We start from the raw sequence: 23,478 nt of genomic DNA, 5'->3' as shown, positions 1-23,478 counted from the left end.
TTATAAAGTATTCTAATTTACTGAGATAATGACTTTTGTGCTTTCATTGGCTGTAATCCATAATCATCAACATTTACAGAAATAACCACGTGAAATAGATCCCTCTGTGTGTAATGACTCTATATAATATAGGAGTTTCACTTTTGTATTGAAGAACTGAAATAAATTAACTTTTTCATAATATTCTAATTTTGTGAGAAGCACTTGTATATGTGAGGTGAGATATGTATCATAAAGATTGCGATCTTCCGTGATGTGAAACCCAGAAGTTTCTCTCCAGCATGTTATGTGCTGAGGGGGTTGATCAGCCATGACAGGGTTGGGTTTTTGTAAGTGGTTCTAAGAGATGGGTGGGACAGCCACTCACCATATCTCCACCTCATGGGTGTGGTTGGGGAAGTTAAATGTCCAGCTACTTTTTTTCTCTGTTGTGTGTTTGGAGACAAAGAAGTCTCCAGTTGGGTGCTCAAGTGCGAGCTGAAGTGTGTTATTTTCCACAAGGCCGGAGCCGCAGTGGAAAGGACTTTCTGAGTGCTGTGGATTTTCATTTATGCCAAAGTGGCACATTTTGTTTGTTTTCTGGTTTATGAAGTAATAAACCAGCCACGGACATTAACCCCAAGTATTCCTGTGTCTACCTCTGAGTGCAGCTGAGTGAGTTGCACTACCACAGTTGATGTTTTGAATGCGGACAAAGTTCCAGGAAAATGTGTAGCTGCTACAGAAAACTGTATGTCATAGATAAAGGAGGCTATAGGAATGGTATAATGGTCAGACAAAATGGAGGAGCTGATCAAGCACCTGATCCTAAGCTAACAGCAGCCACACCAGCAGCAGCCACAGCAGCACCAAGAGCAGCAACAGCGGCAGCAGGCCCAGCAAGAGGCAAAAACTCCTAATGCCGCAGATGGAACTCCTGGCAGAGGTTGTCCGCAGCAGAAGAACCGCCCCTCCCTGAAGTCCAGGTGACGACACCACCGTCCGGAAGGCGGTAAGATGGGCCATGTAGGAGTTGACCCCGGGGGATGATGTCAAAGCTTTTCTCACAGTTTTCGGGAGGGTGGCAGATCGGGAGAGACTTCTGCCAGAGCAGTGGGCAGAGGTGCTGGCGCCATATTTGATAGGGGAAAACCAAAAGGCGTATTATGACTTAGCATTGCAGGACGCCAAGGAATATGCTAAGTTGAAGGCCAAAATCTTGGCACGCCTGGGAGTGACTGTCGGTTAGAGCCCAACGAGTTCACCACTGGGCGTATGCCAGCGACAAATCCCCTCACTCGCAGATGTTTGACTTGCTGCATCTGGTCCAAAAATGGTCTTCCACTCCTACCCAGATGGTCAAGCGTGTGTTGATAGACAGATTCATCCACTCACAGGCCAGTATAGACCTGGGTTGCCTAGTGCAACTCTCAGAAAGCAGATGACCTGGTTGGCCTAGTAGAGAGGTATTAGGTTGTCGAGAAATCCCTCGGGAAACTGAACATCGTTACTTCCCCATACTGGAGTACCCAAAAGGGGGCAGGTTCACCATGGAGGGGTCTAGAGCCATAAACGGGGGGCGTCCCAATCCTGCTGAGGGTTCCCAAAGGGCAGTTGTTATGGACGTGGTCTGTTAGCGATGTCGCAATCCTGGTCACGTAGCCACCCGGTGTCATATGTCCCCTGAACCAATGGACTGCATCCTAGGCCGACGTTGTTCCTATTAAGCCTATCCGGTCTGTAGTGTGGACTTGGATTCGGAAAGTTTGGTGACCCTGAACAGTGCTACACTTCCTGACCAGTTGATCCCTGCCAAATCCATGGCTGTTCGCTGTATACACGGGGACGCCAAGTGCTAAACTGTGGCCATGGAAACAGATTGTGGTGCCCAGTCCCATGAGATCAAGATAGTCAAGGACTTGATACATCCGGTCATATTGGGGCAAGACTTTTCCTTGTTTTGGGATATGTGGCAAAAGAAGATCGTACCGAGAGTGTCAAGACAAAAGTCAGATCCCTCAGGAAGAAACTCCATCGAAAACAAAGATGGAGGCGTTTCCTCTGTGTATCCTAGTCAGTGAGGAGGACGAGATGGTGACCGAGAAGTCCAACCTCCCTGAGTTGGAAGTGTCCGGAGAGAACTTTGGGACTGCTCAAGTTAGGGAACTTACCTTAAAAGGGGCGTTTAGCAATGTTACCGTCTATAACAGGGTTGCTCAAAAGCCAGGGGCAGACACCAGGTTCCCACATTTTGCAGTTAATGGGGAGTTATTTTATCAGGTATCCAAACTGAGGGAAGGTGACATAGTGGAGCAGCTGTTAGGTCCAGGACCCTACCGGAGAATTTTATAATAATAATGCAGCGGTTCTATTGGCCCGGATGTTACTGGGAGATCCTAAATTATTGTAGGTCCTGCCCCACCTGCCAGAATCGCTCCTTCTTTTCACTTCAGCAGTCCCCTAGTCCAATTGCCAGTGAGGGGGCATCAATGCATTCAAGTGGTCATTGACTATGCGAACTGGTACCCAGAAGCAGTACAACTAAGGAACACATTGGCCAAAATTATAGCCCGGAAACATGTTCATATTTTTGCCAGGGCAGGCATGCCAAAGGAGATCTTGAAGAACCAGGGAACCCCCTTCATGAGCAAGGTGATGAAGGAGTTGTGTAAGGTCCTCCAGATTTCCCAACTGCGAACCTCAGTCTACTATCCGCAGACAGACAGCCTAGTAGAGCATTTCAATAAGACCTTAAAGGCCATGCTTAAGAAGGTCATTGAGAAAGACGGTCGAGACTGGGACTATCTGCTTCCATTTCTGCTCTTCTCAGTCAGAGAAGTTCTTCAAGCCTCCACTGGTTTCTGTCCGTTCAAGCCCCTGTATGGTCGACATCCACGAGGGCTTGTAGACATCGCCAAGGAAACCTGGGAAGCCAAGGTCACGCCCCACCAGAGCGTCATAGAGCACGTCGCCCAGTAGCAGAAAAGAATGGCGAAAATTATACCTATCGTTAAAGGCGAATCTTCTCCAAGCACAGGAGTCACAGGCAAGGGTACATAACTGATCAGCGAGGCTGAGGCAGTTCCAGCCAGGGATATAAGGTCCACCAGCCAGGACGAAGGAAGCCACACCAAGTATACCACATGAACTTGCTCAAGCAATGGCGAGATCAGGAAACGCTGGAAGCTCCTTGTCTGGGAACAAGTCCCAAAGCCAAAGTAGAAGTCATGATTGCAGAGACACCATTGCCAGCCCAGAAGCAACAGTGCTGAGAACTGCTGCAGCGAAACCCTGGCCCAGCCACCTTCCAAAGGACCATGGATTGGCTCCTACCTCCACATAAGAAATATGCCGCAGCCTACCACGATGAAATTGTGGTCTTAGCCCAGACTGGGATACTCATCTACCAAAGGTACAGGCGATTCTGGATGCTCTGAGAAAAGCGGAGTTTACTATAAACCCAAAAAAATGAGCCATGGGGAAGGAAGAGGCCAAGTACTTAGGCTACATCGTCGGGAGAGGCGAAATCTAGCCACAAGTAAACAAGGTTGAGGAAATCCAGAAGCGGCCGCAACCTCTCTCCAAGGAGCAGGTTAGGGCGTTTCTTGGAATTGTAGAATATTACTGGCGGTTTATCCCAAATCTCACCGTGATTGCCGCATCACTGAGGGATCTTCTTAAAGGCACCAAATCGATGATGGCCAAATAGACTGCTAAAATGGAGATGGCATTCCAAGAGCTGCAGCTGGCCTTATGTAAACAGCCGATCCTGGCCACACTAGACTTTAGTAAAGAATTTGTGGTCCAGACAGATGCTTCAGAAGTTGGCTTGGGAGCCGTGCTGTCTCAAGAGATAAATGGTGAAGAGCATCCCTTCCTGTATCTGAGCCGGAAACTGTCTTCCTGCGAGAATAATTATGCCATTGTCGAGAAAGAGTGCTTAGCCATCAAATGGGCAGAGGATAGGCTGATGAATTACCGACTAGCTCGTAGGTTTAAACTAGTGTCAGACCATGCCCCTCTGAGATGGTTATGTGAAAAGAAGGGTAAAAATGCTCGGGTGACTAGGTGGCTCTTAGGCCTTCAGGACTTTAGTTTTCACATAGAGCAAAGGCCCGGAAAGTTATACAGTAACACTGATGCCCTCTCCAGAATTCCGTTTGGTGTCAAAACCCCTGGCTTTGGGCAGAGGGGGGGATATGCGACAGGTTTACTGGAAAAGAATGTGAGGGGAGATATGTACCACGAAGATTACTATCTTCCATGATGTGAAACCCAGGAGTTTCTCTACAGCATGTTAATCCGCAATGACAGGGTTGGCTTTTTTTGTGAGTGGTTGTAAGAGAGGAGTGGGACAGCCACTCACCATATCTCGACTTCAAGGGTGTGGTTGGGGAAGTTAAATGTCCAGCTACTGAGATTTTTTCTCTGTTGTGTGTTTGAAGACAAAGAAGTCTCCAGTTGGGTACTCAAGTGCGAGCTAAAGTGTGTTATTTTCCACAAGGCCGGAACCGCAGCGGAAAAGACTTTCTGAGTGCTGTGGATTTTCATTTATGCCAAAGTGGGACATTTTGTGTTACCATTTTATTTTCTGGTTTATGAAGTAATAAACCAGCCACGGACATTAACCCCAATTGTTCCTGTGTCTACCTCTGAGAGCAGATAAGCGAGTAGCACTACCACAGCATGTTAAATAAGTTAAAAAATTAGCATTTTTTGTTATCACTACATCCTTAAACGTCTGATCAAACTATCAAACTACTTAACCCATCTGCTAAACACTGTAAAGAGACAAAAAAAAAAAAAAATCGAACGTCCATGATTGTGGAGGTTTTTTTCAGTCGCAACATCTCTCTATAAAATGCAATAAAACATAATCAAAACAAAACAGGTAGCCCAAAATGTTACAAATAGAAATGCCAAAAAGCAACTACTCACATAGTGCCATCAATGGAAGGATAAAAATATTACGGGTCTTAGAAAATGAGAACATGAAAGCACAAAAACAAAAATTGGTCATGGCGCAAATTGGGGCAAAGGACTGACTAAAGAAAAATTTAAAAAAAAATGAATTCTCACCTTCATTAATCTCTCGCAGCTCCCATTCTGATATTCAACTGGTCCCAGCTGATCTCTTCTTCATGGTCTCGAAGTATTGAAAATGGCCAGAAATGCTCACTTAGCCCATCGCTGGCCACCTGAATCACAAATACTTCCATATAATCTGTTCTGTGAACTGAATATGAAGGATTTTACAATCCAATCCGAACATTTTTAGAAACCAAGAAGTTAATATTTTTATTTACAGTATTTCGATCTAATCAACAATCCACAAAATGAAGCACGAGTCAATGTACTGGCTTCTGGAACTTCCCTATTCCATAGTATGGCAACTTGTAAATCTGTAAAACTTCAAAGACATTTAATGTGGCTCCTGATGAAGAAGCGAAACACACATCGGGGCTTCTGCTCAGGTATCCCATTACCCAGCCCCATCATAATGACAAGTATTTATAATACTAAAAACATCCTAATTAGGGACAAAAAAAATCACACCAAATTGATACCAAATGTATTTTTTAGATTCTAAGTCAAAAGAGTTTGGGAGAATATTATGGAGATTCTCTGATCTGGGATATTACCTGAGATGAATATTAATCTAGTTCCTTTTATTCTATGGCATGATAATTTTAGATGGCTACAGCTTTTTGTTGTCCCTAATTAGTTTTTTTAATGTGAATATTAAAAGTTATATTTTTTACCTACTTCATTGTTGGCTTAAACAAGTTATATTGGGTACTTCTGCTCATTAATCTTCTATTATGCTGATTAGCCTATTTGTAATACTATCTATTGCATGAGTCCAGAACCACCAACATTACATAAATGCAACATCAGAACCACCATCATTACATGAATGCAGCACCAGAAATTCCATCAGTACATAAATACATAATCAGAAACACTGTCAGTACATGAATGCAGCACCAGAACCACCTTCAGTACATGAATAGAGAACCACCATCAGTACCAGAATGCAGCACCAGAACCACCGTCAGTATATGAATGCAGCACCAGAACAACCATCAGTACATGAATGCAGTGCCAGAACCACAGTTAATAGATGAATGCTTGAATAATTTGTTGAATAAGTGGATATTATTGTATTTTTTTACTCTGTGGTTCCCATTCAGGGTGCATTATGTTTTGTGAATAGGGTGTTTTTTTTACTGGGGCTTCCAGTCATGTATTTTAGATGGTTGTATATGTATTTTCTTGTTGGGTTTGTCTTGGATTTATTACATATATTAGAGGGGTTGTCCACTACTAGGACAACCTCTTCTTGATCTAGATGTTTGGCCCCTATAAAACAATATAAACTATATAAACTCCCCTTGAGTGCCGGCGCCATTCCAGAGGTGTCCGCACTCGGGGTCCCGGGGCTCTCGTGCGATTGTTGTGACACGTGACCCCGGTGCCCAATCAGCACCAGCGTCACTGGCCCAACCTTAGGACGTTTTGAACATGAAGAGAAAGTCTGGGCTGCGGCTGATCTCTGACTTCCTCGTGTTCAAAACGTCCACAGGGGGGACAGTGATACCAGTGCTGATTGGGTGCTGCGGTCACGTATCACAACAACAGTATGAGAGCGCCGGGACCGTGAGTACTCACACCGCTGGAACGGCGCTGGCATGGGAGGTGAGTATAAGCTTTTTTATTTTATCGGGGCCAAGCGTGGGGTATAAGAAGGGGTTGTCCTAATAGTGGACAACCCCTATAATAAATAGTCTATTTTTACTAATCTATATTCTAATTTTTTAGGATAGCTTGTAAGTTTAATGATTTGACTATCTGCTGTTTTAGGTGGATTATATGTGACAGACATTTAATGTGAGTTTCTTAACCTTTCAAAACCTGTAGGGTGTCCAAGCCCAAATGTGGAAATTAGACTCCTTCTATCGCATTCATGTCCTACTCTAGTGAGTTGGACTTTAGTCTGCAGAGTACTGACTGTGTCTTTCTGTGAAAACACAAGACCTGTAAGGGTCACATTGTATGTGAGAAGGCATATATAGGCAGCAGGTCCTATCTCTGAAACATTTCAATCAAGTATCGGAACATTAAAATCTCTTCTCCTTCTTGTGATTTCTCTTATGTCTATCAAGATTTGATTTGTGGGCAAAACATTTCCCACAATCTGAACACAAAAATGGTTTCTCCCCTGTGTGACTTCTTAGATGAACCAATTTATGTGATTTATGGCTAAAACATTTCCCACATTCTGAGCATATAAATGGTTTCTCCCCCGTGTGAGTTTTTAGATGAGTCGCAAGATATGTTTTCCGTCTAAAACATTTCCCACATTCAGGACAAGGAAACGGCTTCTCCCTCATGTGTACTCTTACATGGGTCTTAAGAAGTGTTTTTGTACCAAAACGCTTCCCACATTCAGGACAAGGAAACGGCTTCTCCCCCGTGTGTACTCTTACATGGTTCTTAAGAAGTGTTTTTGTACGAAAACGCTTCCCACATTCAGGACAAGAGTACGGCTTCTTCTCTGTGTGAGTTCTCCGATGTCTCTTAAGTTGAATTTCCCTCGAGAAACATTTCCCACATTCGGAACATAAAAATGGCTGTGCGTCTGTCACAATTTGCTCAGGCAAAGTACGATTAGATTTATTTTTTAAATATTTCCATACATTTCCAGTTTGGTCCTGGATCAGCGATTGATCAGATGAAGGTATCCAGCAATCGGCGAGGTCAGAGGATGAATGAATGCACTGATTGACGGCAGGTTCATCATCGGCTATTATATTGTTATCCTCTACTTCATAACAGAGAGACACATTGTGATGTGCAATGGAGCCGCTCATCCCGTTTTCATCTGAAAAAAGGAAACCAACATGTTTTCATTTTTCTAAAGAAACTAATGAAGCTTTACTAAGTCTGTGACAACGACAAGGAGTAAATAAAGTAAAATGGACATAGAGGAAAATAACACATGGAAAGGTCCCATTTACAGACCACACCCCTCTACATCGCCCTTCTTCACCCTAATTTTCTTGTAAAAGTTCAAAAAAGAAAGAAATAAGACATTTTACTGATCTTCCCATGAGTGGCTTTTACCGGTCAGTGATGCTGAAGTGGGGTTTTCAAGTCCTCTCGTTATTTCACCAGAACTTTCCTGTAAAAATCCCACATTAAAGATATAAATTAAAAAAATAAAAGGGAATCCTATTCGAGACATTAAAGGATTTGTTGCTAATGTTTCAATGTTTTGGCTCCAGATTACACAGGGAACATTCAGAAACTTGTGGAGTCTGAGTGTGGCGCCCCTGAGGGTTCGGTCGCCACAGGGGTACTGCATCTCTTTAATGAGGTGTGGTATCCCTCCTTCGAGGTAAGGATGGTGCAACTGTCAGGACCCCATCTCTGCATCCAACACTACACCTCTCCCACCTGTGGGGGGGCTTATAGGCACCAGGGTGCTGCCCCAGCCGGGATAAGTGGAGATGGGGGAACCAAAGTAAGGGGGAACCTAGTAGTGGGTGGGGGTGGAGGACACACTTAGAGGTTACACAACAAAAATTAATATTTAATAAACAGCTATCTTGGGCTTATGATCTTTGATTGTGATCTTCATCACTGAACGTGGCTTTCTGTGTGAACCTGCAGTTGATGGGGACACGGTCCTCGTACTCTGGCCTTGAGTCGAGGAGCGGGCAAGAGTTAACGGCTGTCTCTACCCGGTCAAGGTCCCTACCCAAGAAGGCCTGGAGGGGAGCGGAGGAGTAAAGCTCCGCAGGCAAAAGGATCCCAGGGGGATGCAGATGGAGCGGTATTCTGGCTTAGTCAGAGGGATTCCTGCTGCAAAAGGGATACCGGCCCCCGATATCTGACTTTGTTACTCTATGTCTTAGTCGGAGAAGCCCGGAGGCTCAGTGGATCCCACCGGGTAACGGACGGAGCGGAGTCGCCACCCGTACCCTTGTTCTGTGCATAGTCCAGAGGGAGACCCAGCCTTAGTACACGCACCACATACGGACAGGAGAGGACCTAGTGGGAAAGTCTAGGAACATTCTGGTGCGGGGTCCTGACCAAGGCACCTGAACTACCTGGAGGCTGTCGGACCCCCGGTCCTGGTGGCCGCAGCGCGCCGTGAGGAGCAGGGAGAAGCCTTGCAGCTGTACATTCTACCGTGAGAAAAGCTTGGAAGACTACCCCTATGGCCTTCGGTTTCTTATTGCATCGCGGCACCGCACCACATCTCCTACTACTACTCCTCTGATCCGTCTTCTCGGCCCTGCTCCACCTGTGGGGGGTAGTATCATCTCCGGCTGCCACTACATCCCGCCTCAGAGGACTGAACACAGCGCTGGTGGGGAATCACCAGACACCACAGGTGGCGTAGTCAATACAACCACTCGATTAACACCAACCCTGAAAGCCCTTTACACCCTTTTAAAATGTGACTGCCCTGGGCACGGAACGGTTCCAGGCCACGGCTACAACCCACAAAACATCTGACCCGGCTCCGAGTACCCCCACCTCTCAGGGCAGGGCTGCGAGCGTCACATACTTGGCATAGTTGGCAGGATAGCGTGCCCGCAGCAACGGAAGGAAATTGCCCATTGCTACCGGGTACTGTGCACCTTTTACCTTAGACTGTCGCTTTCCACTTAAAATGGCGCCCGCCCAAGAAGAATGGACGCCATAATGTGCAGACAGGACAGCTTCCTGGCACCTCTTATGGTGGGCCTGGCTCCCCCAAGGCGCCAAAAGTGCAGACCGCCCCTTCCAGCAGAGACTGTCCGCAAGGTAGTGTCCGTCAAGACGGATGGGACGTCCCAAGGACTGCCTGTCAGCCTACCGCCCTGGAGCCGCCCCGAAAAGAGGAGGAAACGAAGGAAACCACAAGGTGCGGCCATAACAGTTCGAGACTTACCATACTCCGGAGCAGTAATGGACGCTGCTGAGGGAAGTCAACCCGAGCCTTCTGCAGTCGGCCCAAGTCTTACTCCTGTCGGAGAGGAGGGAGGCATGGTCTTAACCCCGGGAGATACTGAGTTTCTCCGTCGGGAAACCCCAGACCTGGCCCGAAGGGTTGCTGAGGCACAGCGTGCAGCGTCCGCCGCGTGTCAAGAAGAGATGCTGCAAAAGATGCGGGCCTGCCGCCAAGGAGCAGCAACCCAGGAGGAAGAAGCATCGGAGGTTGCGTGCAGCCCAGGATCGGGTAAGAGTGAAACCCTCGTCCCGGCTGCTGAGCACACTGTGCCCCTCCTGGATCTGATGACCGAGTACCTGCTCCCTGGTGCAGTAATTTGGGAGCAGGTCTTTGCCCCGGAGCTGGAAGCCTCCGCCATCGCCGGAGGCCTGCATTGCCTCCCGCCTCCTGTCTCGGAGGAACTTGTGCCCACTGGGGAACCTACCGACTTCAACCCGGACTGGTTCACACTGATCGAGGACCTGCAGCAATCCCTGCTGTCACCGCTACCCACACCTCCAGTTGCCTGGCCGGCAGCGGAAGAGTTGGCCTGGGACAACCAGGGGGGGGGACCTGATGGGTTTCCCCCAGGAGACCCGAGCTGAAGCTCGAAGGAGGAGAGAGCTGTGTAGGCAGCAAATTCTCCAGCTTGACAGGGAGCAACGGCAGAGGGAAATCCGCTGCGAGCACCTGGAGGTGCGCGCCAAGGCCACAAAATCCAGGGCCCGCCAGGAGGAGGCAGCCTGTCCAAGCCCCCGGGAGCACGGGCAAGTCGTCCGCTTCCACCACGAGGCAGGATGGGGCTTCATAAGAAGTCCCCACTTTGAGCAAGACGTCTTTGTCAGCAGGCAGGACGTCGAGCAGCGGCTGAAGAAAGGACACCCTGGCCGGAACCTCTTCTCGGGTGACTTCGTGTCGTACACCCGCCACCACGGGGTGTGGGGGTGGTACGCCCTGGATGTTCACAAGGTGTCCAGGAGAGATGCCCCCTCGCGAAAGACAGTGGAGGACCGACCAGCCTCCGTCGGGAGGAATGAGCCTTTTCCTCGGTGGGGAGATATGGATTAAGCGGCCCCGGCGGCTGTAACCTTTTGGACTTCATTTGTTATTGCTTATGTTAACCATGTTTTCCTGCCGTATTCTAGAGATATTTGTCCCTGCGGACTGGCAGTAGACAGACTCTTCTACTTCTTGTAAATAGTTTGCATCTTTTTAGGTGCTCCCTATTGGTTTTATATAAAACCGCTCTACTACTACCTCAGACCTCAGAAGAAAAACCTGTCTGGCGTGGCTCTCCTGGAGGTCCAACTCCGGATCTTCATGCCCTGCAGCCACCCCAGGGCCTACGTTGAGGGTTTGGGACAGGTCCCTCTTGCTTCTGAACTGACTCTTGCGTACTGCACTTTAATCAGTCTGTCTATTTGCATAATGTCTCTGTGATGTTTTTATACTTTTGTATACTTTTATACTATTTAAAGTTTGTAACGTTCAAGAAGAAGTGCCTCCCATAATGGGAAGATTGTTATAATGTTATACAAAAATTTAAAAAGTCTGTACCAGGTTTTGCTCTCTTTGCAGCCCGCGGACGTGCTGTGTTTCACCAGGGAGGAATGTGGTGCCCCTGAGGGTTCGGTCGCCACAGGGGTACTGCATCTCTTTAATGAGGTGTGGTATCCCTCCTTCGAGGTAAGGATGGTGCAACTGTCAGGACCTCACCTCTGCATCCAACACTACACCTCTCCCACATGTGGGGGGGCTTATAGGCACCAGGGTGCTGCCCCAGCCGGGATAAGTGGAAATGGGGGAACCAAAGTAAGGGGGAACCTAGTAGTGGGTGAGGGTGGAGGACACACTTGGAGGTTACACAACAAAAATTCATATTTAATAAACAGCCATCTTGGGCTTATGGTCTTTGACTGTGATCTTCATCACTGAACGTGGCTTTCTGTGTGAACCTGCAGTTGATGGGGACACGGTCCTCGTACTCTGGCCTTGAGTCGAGGAGCGGGCAAGAGTTAACGGCTGTCTCTACCCGGTCAAGGTCCCTACCCAAGAAGGCCTGGAGGGGAGTGGAGGAGTAAAGCTCCGCAGGCAAAAGGATCCCAGGGGGATGCAGACGGAGCAGTATACGCCACCTGTCCTCGCTATTCTGGCCTAGTCAGAGGGATTCCTGCTGCAAAAGGGGTACCGGCCCCCGATATCTGACTTTGTTACTCTATGTCTCAGTCGGAGAAGCCCGGAGGCTCAGTGGATCCCACCGGGTAACGGACGGAGCGGAGTCGCCACCCGTACCCTTGTTCTGTGCATAGTCCAGAGGGAGACCCAGCCTTAGTACACGCACCACATACGGACCGGAGAGGACCTAGTGGAAAAGTCTAGGAACACTCTGGTGCGGGGTCCTGACCAAGGCACCTGAACTACCTGGAGGTTGTCGGACCCCCGGTCCCGGTGGCCGCAGTGCGCCGTGAGGAGAAGGGAGAAGCCTTGCAGCTGTGCATACCACCGTGAGTAAAGTTTGGAAGACTACCCCTATGGCCTTCGGTTTCTTATTGCAACGCGGCACCGCACCACATCTCCTACTACTACTCCCCTGATCCGTCTTCTCTGCCCAGAGGCCCTGCTCCGCCTGTGGGGAGTAGTATCATCTCCGGCTGCCACTACATCCCGCCTCAGAGGACTGAACGCAGCGCTGGTGGGGAATCACCAGACACCACAGGTGGCGTACTCAATACAACCACTCGATTAACACCAACCCTGAAAGCCCATTACACCCTTTTAAAATGTGACTGCCCTGGGCACGGAATGGGTCCAGGCCACGGCTACAACCCACCAAACATCTGACCCGGCTCCGAGTACCCCCACCTCTCAGGGCAGGACTGCGAGCGTCACATGAGCCTTAATGAGTCAGAACTGTTCTGGTGACACAATATTAAGCAAAAGTTTTTCATGTTATGTCTGATCGGCATATATATTGTGAGGACTGCCAGGTGTAAACTGCACGGGTGATGGAAGAGTTTTGTACAAAGCTTTATTACATCAATGTATAGAAGAATAGTAGAAATCTCATCTCATCTACCTGATGATCCCGGGGGACATTTTCCTCCTTTTCTGGCCGATCCTGGGAATACAGAGGACTGGGACATCTCTCCGGGGGATTTCTCGGACTGGATCCATCTATAGGAAATAACTGCAGTGTCTGAATACATTGTCTATATGTGATGAGCAGATGATGGGGAATCTAGACGACTCTCAGACCTGTTCTCTCCTCTACAACCCAGGAAGGTCTCCTCTTACCCGGTGATGTGATGGACGGGTGATTCTCCACCATGACGTCCTTGTACAGATCCTTGTGTCCTTCTAGATACTCCCACTCCTCCATGGAGAAATAGACGGTGACGTCCTGACACCTTATAGGAACCTGACACACACAATGACCCGTCATTAGCAGACCCCTCCCCCGGCGTTATTGTACAATGTCCCAGCATTCCCGGCAGCGCTCACCTCTCCGCTCAGCAGCTCAGTGATCCTGGTGGTCAGTTCTATGATCTTCTGCTCATGTATCAGTGAATGAGGTGGAGGCTCGGTGATGGCACTGGGGGTCCTGCTCCGCCCTCCTGACACACGGGGGGTCACACACTCCCCAGACGACGTCTTCACTACTGTGTGATCCTGTGTATGGGGAGACGCCGATCACTACACAGAGGCCGAGAATCCTTCACCTTTCCCATCATTTTCGGCTTTATTACTAGAGATCAGAGTGATGTGATGTGAAGCTCTCACCTCTCCAGTGATCCAGTAGATTATCTCCAGGGTGAGGTCTAATATCCGAGCCGCCATGTGGTCTCTGCCCTGCTCCATCCTCGGGGGGTCACTGATGGAAAGGACCATCAGCTATGAAAATAAATAAGTCCTGAACATCAGGAACCTGAGGAAACACTGAAGATTGAGCAAAATCACATTCGGAGGAAAATATTACATGAAATTCAGGGTCTCATGAATCTGGACTTACAATGCGTTATACTCAGTATACAATGGAGGTGGCTTATATATATCGGGCTGCTGGTCATATTATAATATATTAGCTGACTACCCTGCTACATGGTGAATACAGTATCCCACAGGATACACACTGTGATGTACCACGTTTAGTAATGTTCCTCTAAGCGATCAAATATAAGATAAACGTGAAACGGCTGTTAGCTTTATACCCATAATACCAGAGAACAAAGGAGCAAAGAGGCTATTTCTTATACCCATCTTGTGATGAGCGCCCATTATTCCTCTTTTCATTGTGGATTTAGTGGTTTATTATATTTCTTCTTCCTGTGTTGATGGCATCACATATCTAATCATTCTCCAGGCGGTATGCGCTCCCGGAACACAGTAGGTAGGATGCGAAGATACATTAAATAATCTAATTTTATTAGCATACAACGCGTTTCGACTCTATATGAGCCTTCTTCAGGTATTACATATGTGTTGATGGCATGAGATATACATACTTTAGGAATTGCCGAATGAAGCAGAGTCCGCTGAGTAAATAATTTGGTGCTCTGTGCCCCCTTATTATGAGTGGATCCTGGTGGGTCAGGATGTGCAGCTATTATGCAATACAAACAGGTGACGTTAGCGACAATGGTGGAACCACAGAGGCCGTAGCGGCCGGACAGCAACAGGAGGCGCTGAACTGGAACCACCGGGACTGATGAAGCAGAGTTGTAATCCAAAAGGAAGAAGGATAGACTCACTAATATGGTTAAGCTGAGTTTGCCGCAGAATGCAATAGGGAGCTCAAGCAGTGATATAGCTGAGTTGACTCAGTGGCAAAGCTGAGTTTGGCAGAGAGTCACATGCAGACTGATGTCATACAGAAGAGTCATGGATGCCAACTAAAAGAATTCTTGAGTGGTGTCTCGTCACTGAGCCATATGTCACATGAGCTCATTGGATGGGGTGACAATTTGACGCTCACAGGAGCCGGCAGCTACAGATGGAGGACGAAGTGCTCAGCGCCGGCTGAAGGAGAAGTACCCGAGTACACAACAGATACACAATTAGGCACACTGTCCCCCTCACTACATTATTACATACTCTCTCTGACCTCTTATGGCAGAGCTTATGGTGACAGAGACAGGCAGAGGATTACACCATGGCACCGTCTGCGTCACAGTGCCGTGAGGGGACGGAAAATGCTGCGTTGGGGGGGCTCCTGTGTGACCAGGAGAATCACCCAAACTTTCGTGAGGTCTTTTCTCTTTTCAGCAGCCGCTCAGATGTTCTGGGAGAGTTGGGAAGTATTAAAAACCCGATTCACCCAGGGGAATATCCTGCTCTTACCGGAGTCAGCGAGGTCCCACAGACCCCCCAGCAGGATCGCCAACTGTCCAGGAGCCTCCATTAACATAATGCACTTCTGTGCCCGGCCAGTAAAAAAAAAAATTTGAAGGCGTCCGTGATTTTTTTGATGGTTAAGAAACTTGTACGACTATTCTGATTGTAATTATCATCATTTTACAGTTTACAGTGACTGCAGTTCATGTCTTCATATCAGAGCTCTGGGCTGTAGACACAAATCACTTATATCATAATGATTTATTATGGGTTTCTGATGTTTCCGTGATTTTTTTGCTCAGATGTCCACAAAAAATAGAAAGTCAAGTTGGTGACTCTGTATCTGTGCCATTTATACTCTGGTTGCTACAATCATCCACATTCACCGTTCACCCACAAATGCGGCACACTTCATCCATATTAATCCCTCACTCCTCTCTTCTCCTATGTACAGTTGTCATGCTCTCTTCACAATGTTATACCACGCAGATCCATTCATTCCCACCATACAACGCAGGAAACGCTCTCACAAATCACTCAATCATCTGCTCACTCTCTGTATCTTCCTTCTATTAGTCGCAGGTGATATTTCTCCCAACCCAGGACCCTCCAGTAATAATAACACTAACACTTTCCCTGTTACATTCAGAAACCCTGCTAATCTCATTAATATTCCCTGCATATCTTCTGTCTCATTCAACTGTGCCCTTTGGAATGCACGCTCAGCTTGTAATAAACTCTCTTACATCCATGACTTTTTCCTCTCTAATTCCCTCAACCTTCTGGCTCTCACTGAAACCTGGATCCAGCAGTCGGACACCACCGCCGCTGCAGCTCTCTCCTATGGTGGCCTACATTTCTCTCATACCCCGCGACCTGACAACAGATCAGGTGGAGGTGTTGGTCTGCTTCTTTCAACAAAATGTACTTTTCAGGTTATCCCCCCTGTACCCTCCCTTATCTTCCCGTCCTTTGAGGCCCACACAGTCAGACTCTACCGGCCCTTCTCCCTGCGAGTGGCGGTTGTCTATCGCCCCCCAGGTCCCCCCCGTCAATTCCTGGATCACTATGCTGCCTGGCTTACAAATTTTCTATCCTGCGACATCCCCACGATAATCATGGGAGACTTTAACATCCCAATTGGCGATCCTCTTTCCCCATCTGCCACGCATCTTTTATCATTAACCTCCTCCTTCGGCCTTTCACAGCTTGCTAATTCTCCTACACATGAGGACGGGAACACATTGGACCTGATTTTCTCACGGCTTTGCTCAGTACATGACTTCACTAACTCTCCCCTTCCACTCTCTGACCATAATCTTCTTTCATTCTCTGTCAAGAACTGTGACTCTACTCAAGACACTCCCACCGTCCACACTTATAGAAATTTACGCGCCATTAACACCCAGAAATTTATAAAAAGGTTGCAATCATCATTGGCCCCAATCTCCTCCCTCTCATGTCCCGAATCTGCATTGAAGCATTATAACAAAATAATGCTATGCGCCCTGGATGAAGCCGCACCTCCTACACAAAGAACAATTCGGCATAGACGGCGACAACCCTGGCACACGCCTCAAACACGTCTTCTCCAGAGGTACTCCAGGTGCGCTGAACGGCTGTGGAGAAAATCAAATCTGCCCGAAGATTTCCTCCACTATAAATTTATGCTGAAAACATATAACTCTGCCCTTCACTTCTCCAAACAAACCTACTTTAACAACCTCATCATCTCACTTTCCAATAATCCTAAACGACTCTTTGACACGTTTCATTCTCTCCTCAATCAAACAGCACAGGCCCCGACCACCGACCTCAGCGCTGACGATCTGGCTAACTATTTCAAAGAAAAAATTGACCATATCCGACAGGAAATTTTCTCCCAATCCCCAAATGTTATGCATGCTCCCCCCCGCCACATTGTATCTTGCTCATTTTCTGACTTCGAACCAGTCACGGAAGATGAAGTGATCAGGCTCCTTGCATCTTCTCGCCCTACCACCTGCACCAGCGACCCTATTCCCTCATATCTCCTTCAGTCCCTTGCTCCAGCTGTCACCTCTCACCTAACTAAAATTTTCAACCTTTCCCTCTCATCTGGTATCTTTCCCTCTTCTTTTAAACACGCCAGCATACAACCATTACTTAAAAAACCATCCCTCGACCAGAACTGCACGGCCAACTACAGACCTGTTTCCAATCTTCCCTTTATCTCTAAACTCCTGGAACGCCTGGTCCACTCCCGTCTAATCCGCTATCTCTCAGACAACTCTCTTCTTGACCCTTTACAATCTGGTTTCCGCTCTTTACATTCTACTGAAACTGCCCTCACTAAAGTCTCTAATGATCTACTAACAGCTAAATCTAATGGTCACTACTCCCTGCTGATTCTCCTGGATCTCTCTGCAGCATTTGACACTGTGGATCACCAGCTCCTCCTCACTATGCTCCGCTCTATCGGCCTCAAGGACACGGTTCTCTCCTGGTTCTCCTCCTATCTCTCTGACCGCTCCTTCTCTGTGTCTTTTGCCGGCTCCTCCTCCTCCCTACTTCCTCTTACTGTTGGGGTTCCTCAAGGATCAGTCCTAGGCCCCCTTCTTTTCTCCTTATACACCGCTCCTATTGGACAAACAATCAGTAGATTCGGTTTTCAGTACCATCTCTATGCTGATGACACCCAATTATACACCTCTGCTCCGGACATCACCCCGGCATTACTACAAAAGACCAGTGATTGTCTTTCTGCTGTGTCTAACATTATGTCCTCCCTCTACCTAAAACTGAATCTGTCAAAAACTGAACTACTCGTCTTTCCTCCCTCCATTAATCTACCTGTGCCCGATATTGCCATCTCCGTTTGTGGCTCAACCATTACTCCCCAGCTACAAGCCCGCTGTCTTGGGGTCATTTTTGATTCAGATCTTTCTTTCACTCCTCACATCAAATCACTCGCTCGTTCATGTCATCTACACCTCAAAAACATCTCAAGAATCAGGACTTTTCTCACCTTTGACTCGGCAAAAACTCTTACTGTCGCTCTTATTCATTCTCGTCTTGACTATTGCAACGCTCTACTAATCGGTCTCCCTCTTACTAAACTCTCCCCTCTCCAATCCGTCCTGAACGCAGCAGCCAGGATCATATTCCTCGCCAACCGCTACTCAGATGCCTCTTCCCTGTGCCAGTCATTGCATTGGTTGCCCATCCAATATAGAGTTCGTTTTAAACTTATCACGCTTACCCACAAAGCGCTCCATGCTTCAGTACCCCCCTACATCTCCTCCCTTGTCTCAGTCTACCACCCTACACGTGCCCTCCGTTCTGCAAATGACTTGAAACTAAAATCCTCCATAATCCGAACTTCCCACTCCCGTCTCCAAGATTTCTCGCGTGCTGCGCCAATTCTCTGGAATGCACTACCCAGGACAGTTCGATTAATTCCCAATACCCACAGTTTCAAGCGAACCCTAAAAACATATTTCTTTAGACTGGCGTATCACCTAAACACACTCTGTCCATCCCAGCTTTCCCCCATATTAAAATCTTCTTCAACTTCGGGTTCAAACCAACCATGCACATAATAGCCTCTGTCAGGACTGCACACATACTGGCTGGCGACCAGTCCATGTATTATTATTTATCCTATTCAGTATATCAAGGCTGCATTATACAATATATGTACTTTTTACCTTTTGTGTCTCCCCCACTTCCTCATAGACTGTAAGCTCGCGAGCAGGGCCCTCACTCCGTTCGATATGAGATATGCTTATTCTGTATTGTCTGTATAAGTCCCCCCTAAAATTTGTAAAGTGCTGCGGAATATGTTGGCGCTATAAAAATAAACTATTATTATTATTATTATTATCTCCAGAATATCCAGGGACAACAAACATGGGAGCAGAGACTGTGAAGGAGAAGCTGCCCCCTGCTGGCTGCACCTGTGGTATAGGGAACTCACAGAGTTATACAGAGAGGAAAGAGACAAAGCAGCTCACCTACCGAACGATCACTGGTCTGTTATGTGGTATCCTGGGATACAGGACCTGTGGTGATGTCACTGCCATGTGATCTGCTGGTCACATGACAGGAAATATCCATTGCTTTGCTCCTCCCCTCATGTAACTGATCACATCACCATGACATCACCAAAGGTTCTGTAGTATCTAGGATACAAGATTATACAACTACACAGAGCAGCCTCCTCCAACAGATCACTGAGACCAGAAAGGAGCCAGTAACCGCTCCCCGTGGTCTCCCCTCTCTCACACAGACCGCTCCCCATGGTCTCCCCTCTCTCACACAGACCGCTCCCCGTGATCTCCCCTCTCACACACACCGCTCCCCATGATCTCCCCTCTCTCACACACACCGCTCCCCATGATCTCCCCTCTCTCACACACACCGCTCCCCATGATCTCCCCTCTCTCACACAGACCGCTCCCCATGGTCTCCCCCCACACAGACCGCTCCCCATGGTCTCCCCCCACACAGACCGCTCCCCGTGGTCTCCCCTCTGTCACACACACCGCTCCCCATGGTCTCCCCTCTGTCACACAGACCGCTCCCCATGGTCTCCCCTCTCACACACACACCGCTCCCCATGGTCTCCCCTCTGTCACACAGACCGCTCCCCGTGGTCCCCCCTCTGTCACACAGACCGCTCCCCATGGTCTCCCCTCTGTCACACAGACCGCTCCCCGTGGTCTCCCCTCTCTCACACAGACCGCTCCCCATGGTCTCCCCTCTCTCACACAGACCGCTCCCCGTGGTCTACCCTTTCTCACATACACCGCTCCCCATGGTTCTCCTCTCTCACACAGAACGGTCCCCATGGTCTCCCCTCTCTTACACAGACTGCTCCCCATGGTTCTCCTCTCTCACACAGACCGCTCCCCGTGGTCTCCCCTCTCTCACACAGACCGCTCCCCGTGGTCTCCCCTCTCTCACACAGACCGCTCCCCGTGGTCTCCCCTCTCTCACACACCGCTCCACATGGTCTCCCCTCTGTCACACAGACCGCTCCCCATGGTCTCCCCTCTCTCATACAGACCGCTCCCCATGGTCTCCCCTCTCTCACACAGACCGCTCCCCGTGGTCTCCCCTCTCTCACACAGACAGGACCCCATGGTCTCCCCTCTCTCACACAGACCGCTCCCCGTGATCTCCCCTCTCTCACACACACCGCTCCCCATGGTCTCCCCTCTCTCACACAGACCGCTCCCCATGGTCTCCCCTCTCTCACACAGACCGCTCCCCGTGGTCTCCCCTCTCTCACACAGACAGCACCCCGTGGTCTCCCCTCTCTCACACAGACAGCACCCCATGGTCTCCCCTCTCTCACACAGACAGCACCCCATGGTCTCCCCTCTCTCACACAGACAGCACCCCATGGTCTCCCCTCTCTCACACAGACAGCACCCCATGGTCTCCCCTCTCTCACACAGACCGCTCCCCATGGTCTCCCCTCTCTCACACAGACAGCACCCCATGGTCTCCCCTCTCTCACACAGACAGCACCCCATGGTCTCCCTTCTCTCACACAGACCGCTCCCCATGGGCTCCCCTCTCTCACACAGACCGCTCCCCATGGTCTCCCCTCTCTCACACAGATCGCTCCCCATGGTCTCCCCTCTCTCACACAGACCGCTCCCCATGGTCTCCCCTCTCTCACACAGACTGCTCCCCGTGGTCTCCCCTCTCTCACACAGACAGCACCCCATGGTCTCCCCTCTCTCACACAGACCGCTCCCCGTGATCTCCCCTCTCTCACACACCGCTCCCCATGGTCTCCCCTCTCTCACACAGACCGCTCCCCATGGTCTCCCCTCTCTCACACAGACCGCTCCCCGTGGTCTCCCCTCTCTCACACAGACCGCTCCCCATGGTCTCCCCTCTCTCACACAGACAGCACCCCATGGTCTCCCCTCTCTCACACAGACAGCACCCCATGGTCTCCCTTCTCTCACACAGACCGCTCCCCATGGGCTCCCCTCTCTCACACAGACCGCTCCCCATGGTCTCCCCTCTCCCACACAGATCGCTCCCCATGGTCTCCCCTCTCTCACACAGATCGCTCCCCATGGTCTCCCCTCTCTCACACAGACCGCTCCCCATGGTCTCCCCTCTCTCACACAGACTGCTCCCCGTGGTCTCCCCTCTCTCACACAGACAGCACCCCATGGTCTCCCCTCTCTCACACAGACCGCTCCCCGTGATCTCCCCTCTCTCACACACCGCTCCCCATGGTCTCCCCTCTCTCACACAGACCGCTCCCCATGGTCTCCCCTCTCTCACACAGACTGCTCCCCATGGTCTCCCCTCTCTCACACAGACAGCTCCCCGTGGTCTCCCCTCTCTCACACAGACCGCTCCCCGTGGTCTCCCCTCTCTCACACAGACAGCACCCCATGGTCCCCCCTCTCTCACACAGACTGCTCCCCATGGTCTCCCCTCTCTCACACAGACAGCACCCCATGGTCTCCCCTCTCTCACACAGACCGCTCCCCATGGTCTCCCCTCTCTCACACAGACCGCTCCCCATGGTCTCCCCTCTCTCACACAGACCGCTCCCCATGGTCTCCCCTCTCTCACACAGACCGCTCCCCATGGTCTCCCCTCTCTCACACAGACAGCACCCCATGGTCTCCCCTCTCTCACACAGACAGCACCCCATGGTCTCCCCTCTCTCACACAGACAGCACCCCATGGTCTCCCCTCTCACACAGACCGCTCCCCATGGTCTCCCCTCTCTCACACAGACAGCACCCCATGGTCTCCCCTCTCTCACACAGACAGCACCCCATGGTCTCCCTTCTCTCACACAGACCGCTCCCCATGGGCTCCCCTCTCTCACACAGACCGCTCCCCATGGTCTCCCCTCTCTCACACAGACCGCTCCCCATGGTCTCCCCTCTCTCACACAGACCGCTCCCCATGGTCTCCCCTCTCTCACACAGACCGCTCCCCATGGTCTCCCCTCTCTCACACAGACAGCACCCCATGGTCTCCCCTCTCTCACACAGACGGCTCACCATGGTCTCCCCTCTCTCACACAGACCGCTCCCCATGGTCTCCCCTCTCTCACACAGACAGCACCCCATGGTCTCCCCTCTCTCACATACCGCTCCCCATGGTCTCCCCTCTCTCACACAGACCGCTTCCCATGGTCTCCCCTCTCTCACACAGACCGCTCCCCATGGTCTCCTCTCTCTCACACAGCCAGCTCCCCATGGTCTCCACTCTCTCACACAGACAGCTCCCCATGGTCTCCCCTCTCACACAGACAGCTCCCCATGGTCTCCCCTCTCACACAGACCGCTCCCCATGGTCTCCCCTCTCTCACACAGACCGCTCCCCATGGTCTCCCCTCTCTCACACAGACCGCTCCCCATGATCTCCTCTCTCTCACACAGACAGCCCCCCATGGTCTCCACTCTCTCAAACAGACAGCTCCCCATGGTCTCCCCTCTCACACAGACAGCTCCCCATGGTCTCCCCTCTCACACAGACCGCTCCCCATGGTCTCCCCTCTCTCACACAGACCGCTCCCCATGGTCTCCCCTCTTTCACACAGACCGCTCCCCATGGTCCCCCCTTTTTCACACAGACCGCTCCCCATGGTCCTCCCTCTCTCACACAGACCGCTCCCCCCATGGTCCCCCCTCTCTCACGCAGACCACTTCCCATGGTCTCCCCTCGCTCACACAGACCGCTCCCCATGGTCCCCCCGTTCTCACACAGACCACTCTCCCCATGGTCCCCCCTCTCTTACACAGACCGCTCCCCATGGTCCCCCCTCTCTCACACAGACCACTTCCCATGGTCCCCCCTCTCACACACAGACCGCTCCCCATGGTCTCCCCTCTCACACACACACCGCTCTCCATGGTCTCCCTCTCTCACACACACACTGCTTCCCATGGTCTCCCCTTTCTCACACAGACCGCTCCCCATGGTGTCCCCTCTGTCACACAGACCGCTCCCCATGATCTCCCCTCTGTCACACACACCGCTCCCCATGATCTCCCCTCTGTCACACAGACTGCTCCCCATAGTCCCCCCTTTCTCACACAGACCGCTCCTCATAGTCCCCCCTTTCTCACACAGACCGCTCCCCATAGTCCCCCCTGTCACACAGACTGCTCCCCATGATCTCCCCTCTGTCACACAGACCGCTCCCCATA

The 23,478-nt window shown here is 50.0% G+C and overlaps 1 protein-coding gene across 7 annotated transcripts in view; it reads right to left on the bottom strand.

The window, feature by feature from the left end:
• Positions 1-5,298: 5,298 nt before the first annotated feature.
• LOC141257316 (gastrula zinc finger protein XlCGF66.1-like) overlaps positions 5,299-23,478 on the bottom strand; it is a 29,540-nt gene continuing 11,360 nt past the window's right edge. Inside the window, exons 1-7 of one of the 7 annotated variants that reach the window (XM_073671751.1) lie at positions 19,295-19,418; positions 13,745-13,900; positions 13,466-13,633; positions 13,259-13,382; positions 13,041-13,138; positions 8,107-8,164; positions 5,299-7,864 (exon numbers count right to left, since the gene is read on the bottom strand). In XM_073671751.1, the coding sequence (XP_073527852.1) occupies positions 7,101-7,864; positions 8,107-8,164; positions 13,041-13,138; positions 13,259-13,382; positions 13,466-13,633; positions 13,745-13,852 (1,320 nt within the window). In that variant the 5' untranslated portion in view covers positions 13,853-13,900; positions 19,295-19,418 and the 3' untranslated portion in view covers positions 5,299-7,100. Of the gene's footprint in view, positions 7,865-8,106; positions 8,165-13,040; positions 13,139-13,258; positions 13,383-13,465; positions 13,634-13,744; positions 13,901-18,984; positions 19,251-19,290; positions 19,419-23,478 lie in introns of those variants that run through there. The other 6 variants (XM_073671754.1, XM_073671756.1, XM_073671757.1 and 3 more) reach the window with 6 other exon arrangements.

Source organism: Phyllobates terribilis, unplaced genomic scaffold (assembly GCF_046119375.1).
Source record: "Phyllobates terribilis strain yellow unplaced genomic scaffold, ASM4611937v1 Scaffold_3__8_contigs__length_932513732, whole genome shotgun sequence".
Taxonomy (NCBI): Eukaryota; Metazoa; Chordata; class Amphibia; order Anura; family Dendrobatidae; genus Phyllobates; species Phyllobates terribilis.
Note: the sequence above shows the minus strand (reverse complement) of the source record. Positions and strands in the feature narration are given on the sequence as shown.